Genomic DNA, 15811 nt, shown 5'->3' on the forward strand with positions numbered 1-15811 from the left:
GAGCTAATTTGGCTACAGATAGCATTGCAGACAGTGCAGCATGGGACTCAATGCAGCAGAAGCCGGGTAAATACTTTGGTGGCTTTACCAACACAGACTGTGGCAGGCTGCTGCGGCTCTCAGGGCAGAAACGAACTACATTAATGCCAGTTCAGGCACACAGCTGGTACACGACCACAATTTTGGTGCAGAACGGTGGTACTCTGTCTCAGGTAATGGCTTAGGCACGCAGTAGACCAGAGGCCGTGGGCATAGCATGCAGATCTAATATGTCCAAAAGCATCGTTCTGCAGGGAGTTTCAGTTTGTTGAGCACTCTCACGATTGCCTAAGATGTGAAGATTAAAAAAAAAAAAAAAAAGCAGTCTTTACCCAGATGTATGAAAGCATAGCACCTGCAACAGCAAAAAAAGCCAGTGGAGATGACTGATGAAGCTTTCGTGAGGTTTGAAAACACACCGATGCCCTGCCAGCTGCAGAGGCGAGCCCAAGGAACTTCAGGGGTGGGAACGCTGCAGAGAGCATCTGAGCACCTGAGACCCCGGCGTCCCATTCACCTGGACGAAAAGCCTACCCTTAACGGCAAGGTGACAGCAGTCCGGCCATTTCGGATCCCCCTGGGCCCTGAGAGCCCGATCCCACCTTTCGGGGTCCCCCATGCAGGGAAGGAGGAGGTCACCCCTCCTCATCCTTCCCCGCCCCATGCAGGCGCTCGGGACGGACCCAGGGCCGGGGTCCCGGAGGGAGTCCCGCCTCTCCCCCCTCCCTCCCTCAGCCCCGGCCGGTCCCCGCCGCCGCCGGGCGGGGGCGGGCGCGGGGCGGGTGACGCCCCGGGAGGCGGTGGTGGCGGCGGGCGGCTCCGCCTCGCCCCGCCGAGGGGGCGGGAGCTCCCGCCGGGCTACTACTACCGCCGGCGGGGCGCGGGGCAGCGGCAGCAGCTGCTGTGAGAGCCCGGGGCTGGAGCGGAGCGGAGCGGAGCGGAGCGGCGGGCCGGGCGGCCAGGCAGCGTTTGCGGCGGCACCACCACCACCTCAGGCGCTGAGGGAGCAGTTGTGCCCCGCCCCCCGCCCCAGAGGAGGAGAGCGGCGGGGAGGAGGAGGAAGGACGCGGGGGCCCCACCGCAGGGGCTCCGGGGTCCGCCTGACCGGGCGTGTGGTGTCGGGTCTGTCCGCAGGGTGCCCTGCAGCCGCCGCGGTCCGTCGTCCCCTGGCGCGGAGCCGCGGGGCGTCGCCAGCCTCCCGCGGGGGTCCATGAGTCGCGGGCGGGCAGCCCCGGCAGCGCCCCTCGCCCGTTCCCCCGGCTCCGGCGGCGGCCCGGCGCGGCGGCGACGGAGGCGGTGAGATGGGAGGCAGCCTGGGCTGCCACCGCTCCATCCCCCGCGACCCGGCGGACCTGTGCCACAGCCGCAAGTTCAGCGCTGCGTGCAACTTCAGCAACATCCTCGTCAACCAGGAGAGGCTCAACATCAACACGGCCACGGAGGAGGAGCTGATGACCCTCCCCGGGGTCACCCGGGTGGTGGCCCAGAACATCGTGGAGTACCGGGAGTACATCGGTGGCTTCAAGAAAGTGGAGGACCTGGCGCTGGTGAGCGGGGTGGGGGCAGCCAAGCTGGAGCAGGTGAAGTTTGAGATCTGCGTGAGCAGCAAGGGCAGCTCTGCGCAGCACTCGCCCAGCTCCCTGCGCAAGGACCTGGCCTCCGAGCACCACCTCTCTGCCACCAAGATCAACATTAACACCGCCACCCCGGCCCAGCTCATGAGCATCCGTGGCATCACGGAGAAGATTGCCAACAGCATCGTGGACTACCGTAAAGAGCACGGTCCCTTCAAAAGTATTGAGGACCTGGTGAGGATGGACTGCATCAATTCTTCCTTTCTGGACAAAATCAGGCATCAGATTTTTGCTGAGCGGTCCCGGCCCCCTTCGACGAACACCAATGGTGGTCTTAACTTCACGGCCAAGCCTCACCCCAGCCCCACTTCTCTGAGCCTCCAGAGCGAGGACTTGGACTTTCCTCCTGGGGGTCCAACCCAGATCATATCCACTCGCCCCTCTGTGGAGATGTTCGGGGGGGTGAGAGATGGCAGACCTGTGCTGAGGGTGGCTACCTGGAACCTGCAGAGCTGCTCCACTGAGAAAGCCAACAACCCAGGCGTGCGGGAGGTTGTGTGCATGACGCTGCTGGAGAACAGGTAAGAGGCAGCACCTGGCCTTTGGGCCCAGCTCCATGCAGGATTGTAAGTTGATACCTTTGGGGTTTGGGCACTCTAGAGGCCTGTTGTGACCCGAGTGGGACTTGCTCCTTCCTGGGATTATTAAATGTTTCTCACTTCTTGCATGAAACCCCTGTTGAGTCTTAATGCTGGGCTGTAGTGACTGTCCCCTGGTGAAGCCTCTATAGTCCTTGAAGGGTGGTGGACCTGCTGAGGAGCTACATGTGTATTTACATACATCTGTGCAGGGAAAACTGAGCTGTTATGGTCAGTCACGTTCAGCCTGTTAAAGGTTTTCTTCTCTGTCAAGAGACTTTTGAACAAGATGGGTGTCTGTCCTGCCGGAAGCTGGGGGGGGATAGCATGGAAGGAGCTGCTCTGTATGTACCCTGTTTCTTACAGTGTTTCCCAGAGCATCTTAGTACCACTTTGGGAGGCAGGATGCAGTGCTACATCTGCCCCTCTCGGAGCTGCCAAGCTGAAACCTTCCAGTGACTCTTCCCCAGAGTCTTGCTTGGGTGGTGACTTCCTTAACCTCACTGTTAGGGCTGCAGTCTGCTCCCCCTCGGATCCCCTTTTCAAATCAGAAATGTTTGAGAGTGTAGTCAGGACAGTTTGGGCTGTGTAATGAGCATGGAATGCCATGGCTCATCTCACGAGGGTGACACCGCTTGTTAACGAGCTGTCATGGTGCATCTGCTGAGCTGGAGGGACTGCTCATCCTTGGGGGCAGCTGCCTGGCCAGGCAACAGTGCTGGGGATGTCTCTCCTGCAAAACTTTCTGCTTGATACAGAAATGTAAGAAGGCAATAAGGAGTTTGAAGTAACTGTCACCCTTTCCTTTCCATATGCGAAATCTGTCCCAGATGATCTGGCATTTAGTTTACAGTATTGGGAAACTACCTTTTCTCTATGGGCTGCCATTCAAACTTCCAGCTGGAAATGAATAGGCGGGGGACTCCTGGACTTCTGCAACAGGGATGTTGTGGGCAGGGGAAGTGCTGATCATCAGTTATCTCTGGTAGTGCCAAGAGCTCTGTCCTTTTCCAGTAACAGTCTGAGTAACAGCTCTTGTCGGTGTGATTGCAGAGGTGAGGCACACAAGAAAGACGGTGACAGTAATTTGGTGTCTTGCGCTGCAGTACAGTATTTGTGGTCGAGGATACCTCTGCTGTGCACTGCTGGGGAGCCTGATGCTCCTGCATAGGAAACATCTGTTGTCTCCCAAACATTGCTGTTTGATAGTCAAAATGGAGGTGATAGCCCAGCGGGGGTATTCAGATGTTACGCTGGTGGCTTCAGCCTAACATCTTTCAGTATTCCTCAACTGCTCTGCTAGTTCAGGTATCCCGTGCTTCCCTCTTTGCCACTGCTCCTGTTCTTTCATGAGCAGTTGGTTGGCTGGAGTGGCGCTTAGGATGAAGTCTGGTGGGGTTGGACATCAGGGTAGGGGGCAGAGGCAGGCAGACCTGCTGAGGAAAGAAACATCTCTGGTTATCACTAGTCTCAGGATTATTCTCATAATCCAGTTTTGGATGCAAAGTGACTTGATGATGTATTTTTATTTATTTTTATATATAGATAAATGTTTGGTTTTTTGAGGACCTCATACATTACAGTGTTAACTATCTGTCACTTCTGCATCTTCAGCATTTTGGGAGGGGAAACAACCAAAAACCACAAAAAGGCAAAAAAACCCCAAACAAGTCCACCTATTAAAACAGCTAGGCAGAGAAAGTGACTTATAAAATAAGCCTGTGTTAGCCCAAGCCAGCCACCGTGCATACAGAGCGTGGCCCTCACTGTTTTATTTTTGCTCTTAAACTGCATGGTACTTCATTTCCATCCAGCTTAGCAAACAGGTACTCAGTTGAACTGGGTGGTGTGAATAACCTTGATACAAGTATTTGGTTTTGTTCTGTTTTATTGCATGTATATGTGCCGTCAGTCACACAGGGGAGAGTACAATGCAATTGTTTTCTGAATTTGATCTTATTTGTGATAACATGAGAAGCTGGAAAGAAATGAGGGTAATGTGCATCCATAGACAAGCCTGCAAAACTTTCCTGGGAAAATAAATGTGGGAACAGGAGAAAAAAAAAAAATCAACACAATGCAGGAAAAAAGTATATGTTGGGAAAAGTCACACTCGGCACCTCAGGGAGGAATTTCCTTTTGCTTGTGCTAGCATTGCTGAGGTCAGTGGAGCTTTGCAGCTGTGAAACGGCCTCAGCTCAGGCCAGAAACTGCCTTTTTTCTGTGTGTTAACTGCATGATCTTCCTCCCAGCTCCAGTTGTGTACCCTGGGAACTGATAAAATGCCTTGCAAACTGATCTTTGCCCAGGTAAATCAATGTCAATTGATAATCAGCTGGAGAAATTAATCTCTTGCTTCTGCAAGCAAGAATACACTGCTGCACAGGGCTCACCAGCACTTCAGCCTCATGAAATCCGTGGCGTCGTGTTTTCAAGGCGCTCTGCGTGCTCAGCAGATGTCCTGCACGTGTTGCTGAAGTCTCCAGCTATGCCCCAAGCTGTTGCCCAGTGGGTCTGAAGGCTATTTAGTCCGACAATAGGTAGATGCTTCTGCAAGCTATGCTGATGGGCACCTGCTTGCTGATGTACTTGGTGCACAGCCACCCTCATGTACGTAAGCGTGCTCCTGTGTGCCGATCCCTCGTAGTCCAGGGTGGTCTCAGGAGCTGGAGCACTGGAGCACTGCCTTGTTGCAGTACTTCCTTTGGAGGATCTGCCCCACCTACCTTTTTATGTCTGGGAATAAAACACAGCAAGTCAAGAAGACAGTATTAAAAACTGCGTAAAGAATCTTAATTTGAGATCTCGGGGATGTTCATGTCAGTTGAAAGGCTGGTTTGGGGTTTGCTTTGGAGTTCGGTGGTTTTTTTCATGACTGGTTCACAGCAAGTAGCTTTGAGACCTCTTGGGCTTGTTCTTTCAGGCATTAGCAACGGTGAAAATTACTGCTCATTTCCAGGTGAAGCCAGAAGATGAAGGTCCTCCTGTCTTCCAGCCCTGCATAGCCTTTGCACAGAGGGAACAGTTGTGCAGGAAGGAAAGAGGGCTGTGCCTTCATTCAAAACAAACAAAAAGCAAGAAAATGTCATCATGTAGAGTAATCTGCTGAAAGGGGGGGGGGGGGGGAAATCCCCAAACCTTCACACTTGTGCCCAGAAGTGCTAAATTTCTGAAGAGTGGCAAAGGGAATGTATACCAAATCAGTAAGCATGACTACTACTAAGCTATTTTGAAATTCATTGCTCCAGTACAAAAAATAATGGAATACAAGGTCCTCGCCCCCTTTCTCGTATTACAAGGATCTATGTTTATCACAGTGTTTGGAGTGGAGGAACGAGGTATTTTCATTCACAGGACTGGAGGGTAATTTTAGAAGAGATTAACATGGTGAACATGGAGACGAGTGTGACATGTAATTGGATGAAAGTATCAAATGTGGGGTGAATTTGCCCAAACTTGTGACGTTTCTTGCAGGCGTGGTTCGGCAAGTCTGGGATTTGTTGACAGGGGGCCAGAGCTGGCCTGTCTCTGGGGATGCAGGTCATCCCCCTCCAGCTGACCTCCGTGCCATCCCCATTTTTGGGGGGATGAAGGAACCAACAGTTTCTTCTAACCAAAAAAAAGAAAAATTAAAAAAAAAAAAAGTAGTGTTAGGGTAGTGTGATTGAAAGGGCAAGCAAGTTCAGGTAAAGGCAGCAAGTATTTGCATCGGGAGGGTAAGTAGACCCAGCAGATATGTTTCCTCTGGCCAAGGTGGTTGGAGGTACCCCAGAGCTGTTCCATACCCCAGGTCTGTAGGGAAGGGGGCTCTCTCCCTTCCTCATCCGTACCTGCCTCAGGCCTGTCCCCCCTGGCTGTAAACTGAGTTAGTGACTCCCACAATAACCCTGTGACTCCTTTCTCCGGCTGTTACGTGCTGGGGTGACCACATCAAGAAGCATGATGCAGGCGTGTGCAATGCTGCCTGACACACAGAGCATGCTAAAGGTGCATCCTCTAGTTTAATTGCTTGAAAGTTTGCTAGTAGCCAGGGGCAGTGATCAGTTGTGCACCTTTCCCAGCATGGTTTGCAGCAGATGTTTTTCAACTGGTTTTCATTACACTTTACAATACTTAGCAGTAACTTTGTGATGACCTCTTAATTATTTTTTTTTTCTTGTAAGCACACTTTGCAGTTGAGTAAATGAAAATTGATAGAGGATCTAAAAGCCAGAACTTGCACTCTCTCAAAAAAAACCCAAAAACAACCCACAAAAAAAAACAACAAAAGGGGAGGGGGCGGGGGAAGAGGAGGTGTGTGGCAGGATGATGGTGGGGTACCAAGGTTGAGGCTCAGGTTCCTGTCATAGAATTTTTTTTTTTTTTTTTTTTTACAGTGAGATCAATCATTCTTACATGTCTGTAGAGTAAGAAATACAAGTACCAATATAAGGTTTGTACTTAGCACTGATTAATTTTTTTTTTCTTCTTGGCTTAGTATCTGGGACAGCAAGCCTCTGCGCTTACCCTTTACAGAACATGTCAACCCCTTCCTCCCCCAGCTTTGTAACCTGTTAGCTGTTTTCACTTTGGTTAGATAGAAGCATATAGGTCTCTCAAACGTAAGAAGTTGCCCTCAATTTCTGTGGCTCAGAGACCCAAACTGGTGTTCCTGCTGGGGGAAGGATAGGTAAACCTCAGGCCAAAATTACCTCCTGGGAGGCAGTGGGTGGACAGGCAGTCCCTGGGTAACCCTCACTGTGCCACTGTACTTGGAAGTTCTTTTTCCTAGTCCTACCTACCACAGGTAGGTGCCCTTGGGGGAGAAGTTACCCTAAGCATCTCCTCTCATCACCTTAAAAAAAAAAAAAAAAAAAGGGGGGGGGGGCAAGCTCCTGAATCACCCTCCAGAGCACCCCCCTTAAAAAGCCATCTCCCCCAGGTCCCTGCACTAGCTGCTGGAGGCAGGAGAAGCACATTCCCATCACTCTCGTACATTAAAGAGGCTGGGGGCTTTGTTTTTGTGTCCAGTCTCTTAATCTGGACTAAGACGTGGTATAATGCTTACAAGGCACAATTATTTACCACTGGGGCTTGACGCTTTGGTTGGGAAGGAAGCGATGCGGTGTGGTACCTTGCCCGTTGGCTTGTAGCTGCATTTTCCCAGCAGGACAATGGGAAGGGATCACACATATACACGCACACACGACAGACGCATACATACACACCCCCCCCCAAACAGACAGTGTCGCTCTTTCTCACGTTCCTCACAGCGGTGTATTGTAGTAGTAGCGATGGTTGTACTTGCGTGCTTCTGAGGCTCAACACCAGCCTGTATTTGTTATTTCTACTCTGTCGCTGTAGCTCTCGGTGGCCCAGTGAAGCCCTGAGGTGTGTCTGTTTTATGTCTCTTTATACAGCTGCTTAGTTTTTTTTGGCTTGGTTTGGTGGTTTGTTTTTTTTTCTTCCCTGGATTAATGCTAGGCTGGAGCCTTGCCAAGAATAATTCCCCTGCAAGAAAAGATCAGGAAAGAAGGCCTGGCTCGAGTAACCTGACCATGCTAATAAGTCTTAAACCGCAAAAGAACAAATACACCCCCTTCTCCTTATGTAATAGGGAGGAAATCCTGCCTCCTGCAACTTCAGGAAAAAGTTGAGAAAAAAGGAATTGTTAGATAGTATCTTCTATGTGCACTTCACAAAGAGATTTTTATGAGCAGTAGAAATACAGATGCATGTAAAGCTACTATTTTTTAAATTGCAACTTCTAATACCTCTGAGGATAAATAAATGGGGTGATGGAAGAGCTTTTGTGTTTGGGTTCTTTGGGGTTGGCTTTTTTCTTGGGTTTTTTGGCCTCCGCCTATATGAGATCAACAATATTTTACTTGCTGGAGACTAGTGGGAGGCTGAAACTGCCTTCTGCATACCATCTGGCAGGGGAAAGCACAAAGATCTTCAGGTCAGACCCTGAGTTACGTCATTTTCCAGTGAAATCAAACTCCACTGATTTAGTCCTGATCAGGATTTGGCTCATTTCTTTGTCTGTGTCAAATCACATGAAGGCTGTAGAGGTCAGCGCTAAAAAGTGCGACCATCTCCCCGGGGGGTTAGGGCTCCTCTGTGGTACTGCTCCCATCTTGGGTAGGGATCCCAGCACCTTTCAGGACTACTTTTGGGGAACAGATGATGTCAGTTAATTAAATGAAATAAATTAAGCTCCATTTCCAAACTCTGCTTCATATGGATGCAGTACTAAGACCCTCTATAAGGGCATCGCCTGGTCCTCCTCTAGAAGGTGGGTCACTCGCTCGAGCTACTTTGCAACTCTGGAGTCTTTGCAGGAGACATCAAAAGCAGTGGGTGGACTTACAGCAAGGTCATGAAGGGTGTACACCATCCCCATTTCCAGACTCTTAGAGAAGGCATCTGGAGCTGTGCGCTCTGCAGGAGATCACAGAGGTGGATGCACTGAGCCCTCTGATCCTGCTTGGTCTCTGTCGATAGCTGTAGATCTGGTGGGTTTGCCACAGCCCCCCCCCCCCCAGCTTTCCTCCCTCAGATGTGACGGAGGAATGTTGGACAGGCCCTTGAAATCACCCCTGAGTAACCTTCTCAGGGATTTTCTCTTTTAAAGGGAAATCTGGGTATCTTGTTGACTTTGAACAGCTGCCTATTCTTTGAACATCTGAGAGGCTGTATCTAACCAGCCATTTTTATCTCCTTTAGAGTTGAGAATGCGACTGGAAATATGGTATAGTTAAAGGCCACTTTATCCATATAAAATAAACCTTATTTTTCTCCTTTTTAAAATTATAATCATACCCTGCCACTGTTACTTGTGCTATAAAGCCTGACTAAAATGGAACAGATCAGTGGGGAAAGCATTTGTTCTTATATTATTTTTTTTTTCTCCTCCCAACATGTGTGCTTGATACATCTGGCAGCACTTAATGGCTGCATAGTTTCAATCCATGCCTTCTGGGCTATTCTGCAAATTTATTTCATGTCACTGGATTCATGTTGCAGGTCACAGGTATTTTGGTAAGCCGGAGCTGCCAGCTTACCCCTTGCACATCCCGCAGGGTCTGCTGTATTCCATGCAGCAAAGATTAAATGGGTTGGCTGATTTATGGTAATAAATTGGTGAATTAGTAAGCGATGCTTTACTGCCTGCTCCACAATTACGAGCAGAGGTCACAAGGCTATAACCTCATCCTGCTACACTTCTCAGAAAGCTTGTGCCACGCAACTGTAGAAGACAGAGTAGGTATCTTACGTATAGGGCTCCATCCTGTAAACAGAAATCTTTAATGCTCTGTGATTCTTCTGTGGTTTGGGAGCTCACAGTACAGCTGCAGGAAGGGTAGTTTTCTAGCTTTGGCTTTAAAAAGAGCAACAGGACCGTTCCTGAAGGCAAAAGATGCTGCTGCTGCTGTTCTTACTAGGGAAGACAGACCACGGGACTACAAACATGGGAATTAAATACTCCAAGTTTCTGAGAAGTTGTGAGCGGTAACTCAGTCCCTCTTAGCTGGAGGAAAACAGTATCTGCAACCAAGTGCTGGTCTGGCTCACTGTGAACATGGGTCTCCAGCTGTGTTAAAGAGTAACATTTAAGAGAGAATCTGATTTTTACAGATTCAGCTGCACCCTTCTTGCTGGAGTTGGGCTTCAGAGTGATTCCTACAGCTGCATTGTTAGGAGGACCCTGCTTCTTCAGTCATTAATTAGCATTTCTCTGGGAGTCTTGCCCAAGTAATGATTTCGAGGCTTGGCTGGATGAGCAGCGAAAACTTGATAGGACACAGATTACAGTGTGCATGTAACTTATTTTTAAGTCGCATTGTTCTTCATTGCGATGCAGGTGTAAGCTGACAGACGGAGGCACAGTGTCCTTACTGAAATAATTACAGTACGCTGCAGTAATTTCTCAACACTATTATATGGTGTGGTGATGGAGACAAGAACTGTGGCACATTATTAATAACAGTGCTTAAAAATAGGAACTCAGTAACTTCTTCATTTCCAGCTTTTTTTAATTTATTATTTTACATGAGGGACTTTGTTTGAATAATAGCTGGTGATCCCCACCGATTTATCGGTGCATGAAAGCATTTGGTGGCTTTGCTGAGGGGAGGGTGAGGTGTTGGAGGTCTGGATGTGCCTTCCACCCTGCTTTGGACTGGTCCCCTCCCTGGTCTGGGGGCTGGGTGATTCACCGTGGGTTCTGAAATGCCCTATAAGGTGCCAACAGCAAGGTGGGCATCATATCAACAGCTGATAAATAGTGAAGGGAATATGTAGCTGCAATAAAAAAAGATGTTTTCTGTTGAGAAACAGTTTCTTCTAACCCTCAGGATATGCAGCATATCCACATCCCGGGCAAGCCATGTGGCATTTTCAAATAGCACGAGTGTTTTAAACTGCTGGGTCACCGGTGGGGAGGATCAGCGCTGCTGACCTCCTTTCCATCCCCGCTTCTGGGGGAGTTTGTGCAGGCGGGAGCCTGGCGCCAGCGCCGAGCTGTTACTTTCAGTGCTTGTGGTAAGATTATTAGTAGGCAAGTGAGTAAAAGAAATACATTTACCATGCTTGTGCCTCAGGTGTGTGCATGTTCCAGAAGTTGAACTGTGTATAAAAAAATATAATAAAAATTAGTTCTTATGGAAAAAGACATTTGGGATCATATTGTCATCTCTGCTAAGGGCGGCCAGGAATACTGGGGTTGCTAAGCGCGCTGTGTTTGCGGTGGAATAAGTGCAGCCAGCTTGTGCAGAGCGCTCCAGGTTGGAGTCCCGGTGTCTGACAGTGCCTGGCACCTCCCGTCCATCAGGGAGCCTCAGGGCTCTGCAGGCTGTCTGTCTGTCCTGTCTATGGGTCTGTCTGTCACAGGACAAGGGGGAGAGCACAGCAATGCCCTCCTGCTCTTTGTGGGGAACATCCCATGGGGCAAAGCTGTTCCTGGGAGCAGTTCATGCCGTAGGTTTATGGATACGGATGAGGAGGAGGAATTGGAAAACTTCCTTTTCCTTCTGCATGGCTATTTTTTGCTGTGTTTTTATAGGCGTTTCAGGTAACGTGCTCAAGCTCCTGTGCAAATTTAGCTACAACAGCTGTCCAAGCCTTTCACAGCTGAACGGGATTTTAATGGGTTACTGAACAGCTAATTGATCAACAAGGCTTTTGCCGTGCGGTGCGGCGACAGCCTTCCTGCCCTAAATCCCTCACGCTCGTGACATGCTGCCAATCCTGCAAAACCACTGCCCCCTTTGCTTCACAAGGTGTGGGGGGGAAAGCATAAACCTCTCCCAGCTACAGCATAAAGAGGCTGTTGCTTTTGCTTTTGAACTTATACTTCGACTACTGTTATATTTATAGCTCTGTTTTTGTGGTTTGTGTTTTCTGGTTGGGTTTTTTTTTTTTTTTTTCCTTCCCCTCTGCTTCCTCGTGGGTCCATCTGTCGCAGGCCTGTGGGTGCAGAGGTGCAGGCGCTCTCCCGCTGGCCACCGAGGGCTTGCTCCAGCCTTGCTCAGGGTAATTGCTGGTCAATGCCCTCCCTCCCTCTCTCCCTCGCCCAGGCTGCACTGGCATAAAGGTTAGCAAGCTTTCTGCCAGACTGGAAGCAGCATGCCGTTGGATATGCGCTGGATGTTAACTTAGAAACCTTGTGTTTTGGTTTCTTTATTTATTGTATTTAAGCAAGTAAGACCAAGTGCGGCTCTAGCTTGATGCCACTGAACTGCAGGGTGTTGTGGCAGAAGCGACTCTAACTTGATATTGAAAAATGAACTGTAAAATAGGCAAGTTTGTTGCTTTTATTCATGCAGAGTCAGTTCCATGGGTTTGCTATTGTTGCAGCATATAAAATTACTATTGTACTCCTCTTTTTTCTCCTTCTAAGCAGACAAGAATATAGAAAAGTGTGAACCCTTACAAGGGAGGATACTCTGAGCTGGGAAGGACCCATATTACTTAATTTAAAACAGCTTGCATTTTAAACAAGGCAGCAATTTTCCAATGGTGATACCATCTTAAGCTAACATAGGCAGATGTGGCCACTCTGCTGGAGGTAGAGATGGGGTCCACCTGCATGAGGACCACCTTAGGGGAGTCTTTGAGTTGCTCCCCTCTCGTGGCGTGTGGGGCTGATGGTGGTGAGGCACGTACTGGCTTTGCAATACGTGGGAAAGGCAGTACGCTGTGTCTGCATGAGACCCCCACCGTGTATAAAACATCAGAGCCACAGCTGAATTAAGTGTGAAAGTAAATGTTACTGGCAGGAAAATGCTGCAGTGGTACCTGACTACCCTTTGCAACCTTCATGCTGATGAACCTGAGTTTACCTATGATTTTTGGCAGCAATGGTAGTGCAATTTTTTGGCTGTCTAACTATATCTTCCTGCTAGTTCTTTGTACAGCTTTTTCCCTTATCTCTAGCTGTGTTTACACTGCCCTTTCATAATCAATGGAGACTGCGCTACCAGCGCTGCCTGCTGTCCTCTGTGCTGGCCACCCTCCCGAAAACATGGCGTTGAGCAATGAGCAGGATGTGGCCTGGGTGAGGGTGAAGGGCTTGGTACTGCTGGCAGATAGCTCTGCCTTATTTCCAATGCCTCTCAGAGGGCTGTCTTGGTAAAGATTACCCTTTGGTTACCAAAAAAACTCCCTAAATTTCTTATTTTAGTTGCTTCTGAGTTCTCTGGTGCAAAATAGCACCATGGCTTAAAGGACAAGATAAAGGTTAAAGGATTGGACAGCCCTTCGTCAGCAGCTTGTGGATTTAAGAGGTATTTGGACAACTTCTATGCAGAGCTGCTGGCAGTAAAAATTCTAGAAATGCTGCCTGTAGATGAAGGTTGTGCTGCGCAAGCAAAAGCCACCTCTAAGCGTGTGGTGTTTCCCATTTCTTTTTTTTTAAACCAAGACCGCTTGGACTTGTCTGTGGTTTGACTTGCTTCTCCTTCCGTTGTGTGTGTGTAGAGTACCACAGCTTTTTTTGAGGAGCTCTGTGCAAGGATGATGCTGGTCCTCTATATTGCACATCTGTGCATCCAAATTTGGCAAAAAGAAAGTGAAAGTAAGAAGATGGGCAGATTCCTGTATATTGATTGTCCATAAGGGGTAAAAGAAATTGCCTCATAAAAACTGCCTCTATCTTTGACCTCGCCTTCGAAGCTTGCTCTCATAACCCAAATGTGACCCCCTTCTTCGTCCTCTCTCCAGTCCCACTGAACCTAAAGCCTTTTCACTGGCTTCGCTTGGCTTTTAAATTGTTTTGCCACACCTTGAGCGCTTCCGGTTATTGCAAGTGTATTTTGATTAAGCCTTTGCTTTCACACCATGACACCTGAATGGTATCATTTCCCACCTACGAGACCGAGGACTTCAGTTTCCTTGGATCATCCATGATATTTCCCCCAAAGTCATTCTAACACTGTCTTCTCATTCCAAGATGTGCTGCAGCATTTCTTTCTGCTCTGCTGAAGCCTCTTGCCAGGCAGTTTGAAAATCAGTACCTTTTAAGATATCTCAAGTTTCAGGCAAAACCTGCTTGAAAAGTGCGGCATTGCATTTTATTTCAAGGGGTTTTATAAATTATTGTAAATAGAGGAGGCTCTTGTACTATTGCTTTAAAGGAAAACAGTATTTATGGCTTTTGATTTCTGTTCCTCAGAGGTGCTGTAGAAAAATACCTTGTTAACTTCCTGATGTGTTGGACGTGGGATTATTTTTAACTTGCAAGAGCAGTTGTTTAAAAGGAGTTTGTATGTACAGCAGCTTAGCAGCACAAGCGCTCAGCATTTTTTTCCTATCTTCAGTTGAGCCTATCTGATTATGCTCTACGGGTGTATGCTGCACCAACAGTTTACAATTCCTCTTCCATATGCATCTTATCTTCCTAAAGATAGTGTCTGGAGATGTCAGCTCTGAGGAGAGACTGATGAATTTGTATCAGAAGAATCTTTTTGTCTAACAGCTCTTCAGAAAAATCTCTTAAAAATAGAAAGTACTGGAAGAATATCAGCTTTGTCATGGCAGTGATGTTTGTCTTCAGTGCCTAGGTACAGCTTGATTTGGCTAAACCTTGGTATTTGTAGGAGAAAGCCTGAGACTTCCATGCAAGACTCCCTGTGCTCCAGTTCTTAAAGTACTTATTGGTACATTTTAGGGGATTGTTTGGAGTCTACAGCCAGATTAGCACTAAGTGTGGGTACTCAGTTAACACATAAGTGTGTTTTTTGCTAGGAATGTTAAGTATGATGGTCTGAAAACTTTTAGTTCTTCTGGAGCAGAGATTTTCCAGATGACAACACTGTCATTCTGGATTTTGGGGATTTTTTATTTTTTTTTCTGCTAATAGGGTCTTCCCAGAGTCGTCATAACCTAAAGACTTGACCAAATGTTTTTAGTAAACTTTGTACATGTATTTATCTGCTGCAGGACAATTTCATGTTGTCAGTGAGCAAGGCTTATACAACAGCTTGAATCCACTGTCCAAAGAAAGCACAGAGATTGTTGCTTCCATTTTTAATATTCCTGGTGCTTGGCTCAAGTTTCACCTCCCAGGTCTGCTTGGGATGCTCCTGGAAATGCTGCCAAATCCAGAGGTTTGTTCCCATTGAGTTGGTGGTTAAATTTTGGGTAGTTTTCTTATTCCTTATTTCCATCTTCCTGGATGCTGGCATCCAGTTAAACACTTCTGCATGTTTCCCTGTCACCCCATTTTTACATGCTGTTTTCCATACTGACATTGTGCCTTATGGGTACAATGAATGGCAAGCTTGATAGTTTAGTACTGTATTATTGCCTATAGGTATTAAATCATTAGTTTGATTGCTTTTATAGATTGTTTCTATGGCACAACTTCAGGAGGCTGTCGTGCTAACAAAACTCATGTGAGGCACACCTCTTAATAATCTGAAATGCTTTCCATGGAGCAATGATTACTTTATCATCAGAATAATCAAGAAACAGGAATGAGATCAGTGTTGTGAAAGGGTTGTAATTTCTGCTCCGTGGACTTTGTAGGCCTGCAGGTGCATAAGCACCACTGAGAAGAATTACTGGAGCCTTCTTTATCTTGCTTTATGCCCAATATTGAATCTAATAAAATAGTCACTGGGGCTCAGCATGCAATGTTCTTGCTCCTGCTCCCTGGGGGTGCCTGCATTGCCACCTTCACCATTTTTCCACCAGTTTTGCGGGGGTTATCACCTGTTCAAGCCAGAGAAGACCTGTGGCAGGCCGGAGGAAGGCATGGCATCAGGGCGAACCAATGGGGAACATCTTCGTGAGCATCCACACAATCCTGTTTCATGCCCTGCATGTAGTTTAAGAGCTGCTCTATCCGCCTCGGAGCTTGTTACAAAACATGCAAATCATGTATAAAGCTGCACAAGGCATAATTTTGCACCACTGCGTACAGCCCATCAAACATGATCTCCTCCTGTCATCCCTTTCTAACATACGATTGCACTTCAGCTCTGGGTCTGGACAAGCAGAATTTCTCATTCCCACAGAAGAGTGGCATTTCTAAGACTGTTTTGTGTTCAAGCCTCTGACCTAAATAAGGTTAAG

The 15811-nt window shown here is 47.9% G+C and overlaps 1 protein-coding gene across 1 annotated transcript in view; it reads left to right on the forward strand.

Moving 5' to 3' along the window:
• Positions 1-867: 867 nt before the first annotated feature.
• Positions 868-15811, forward strand: part of EEPD1 (endonuclease/exonuclease/phosphatase family domain containing 1) — a 66343-nt gene continuing 51399 nt past the window's right edge. The window contains exon 1 of the mRNA XM_075745444.1: positions 868-2194. Coding sequence (XP_075601559.1) covers positions 1341-2194 — 854 coding nt within the window. The 5' untranslated portion in view covers positions 868-1340. The remainder of the gene's footprint in view (positions 2195-15811) is intronic.

This window comes from Balearica regulorum, chromosome 2 (genome assembly GCF_011004875.1).
Source record: "Balearica regulorum gibbericeps isolate bBalReg1 chromosome 2, bBalReg1.pri, whole genome shotgun sequence".
Lineage (NCBI taxonomy): Eukaryota > Metazoa > Chordata > Aves > Gruiformes > Gruidae > Balearica > Balearica regulorum.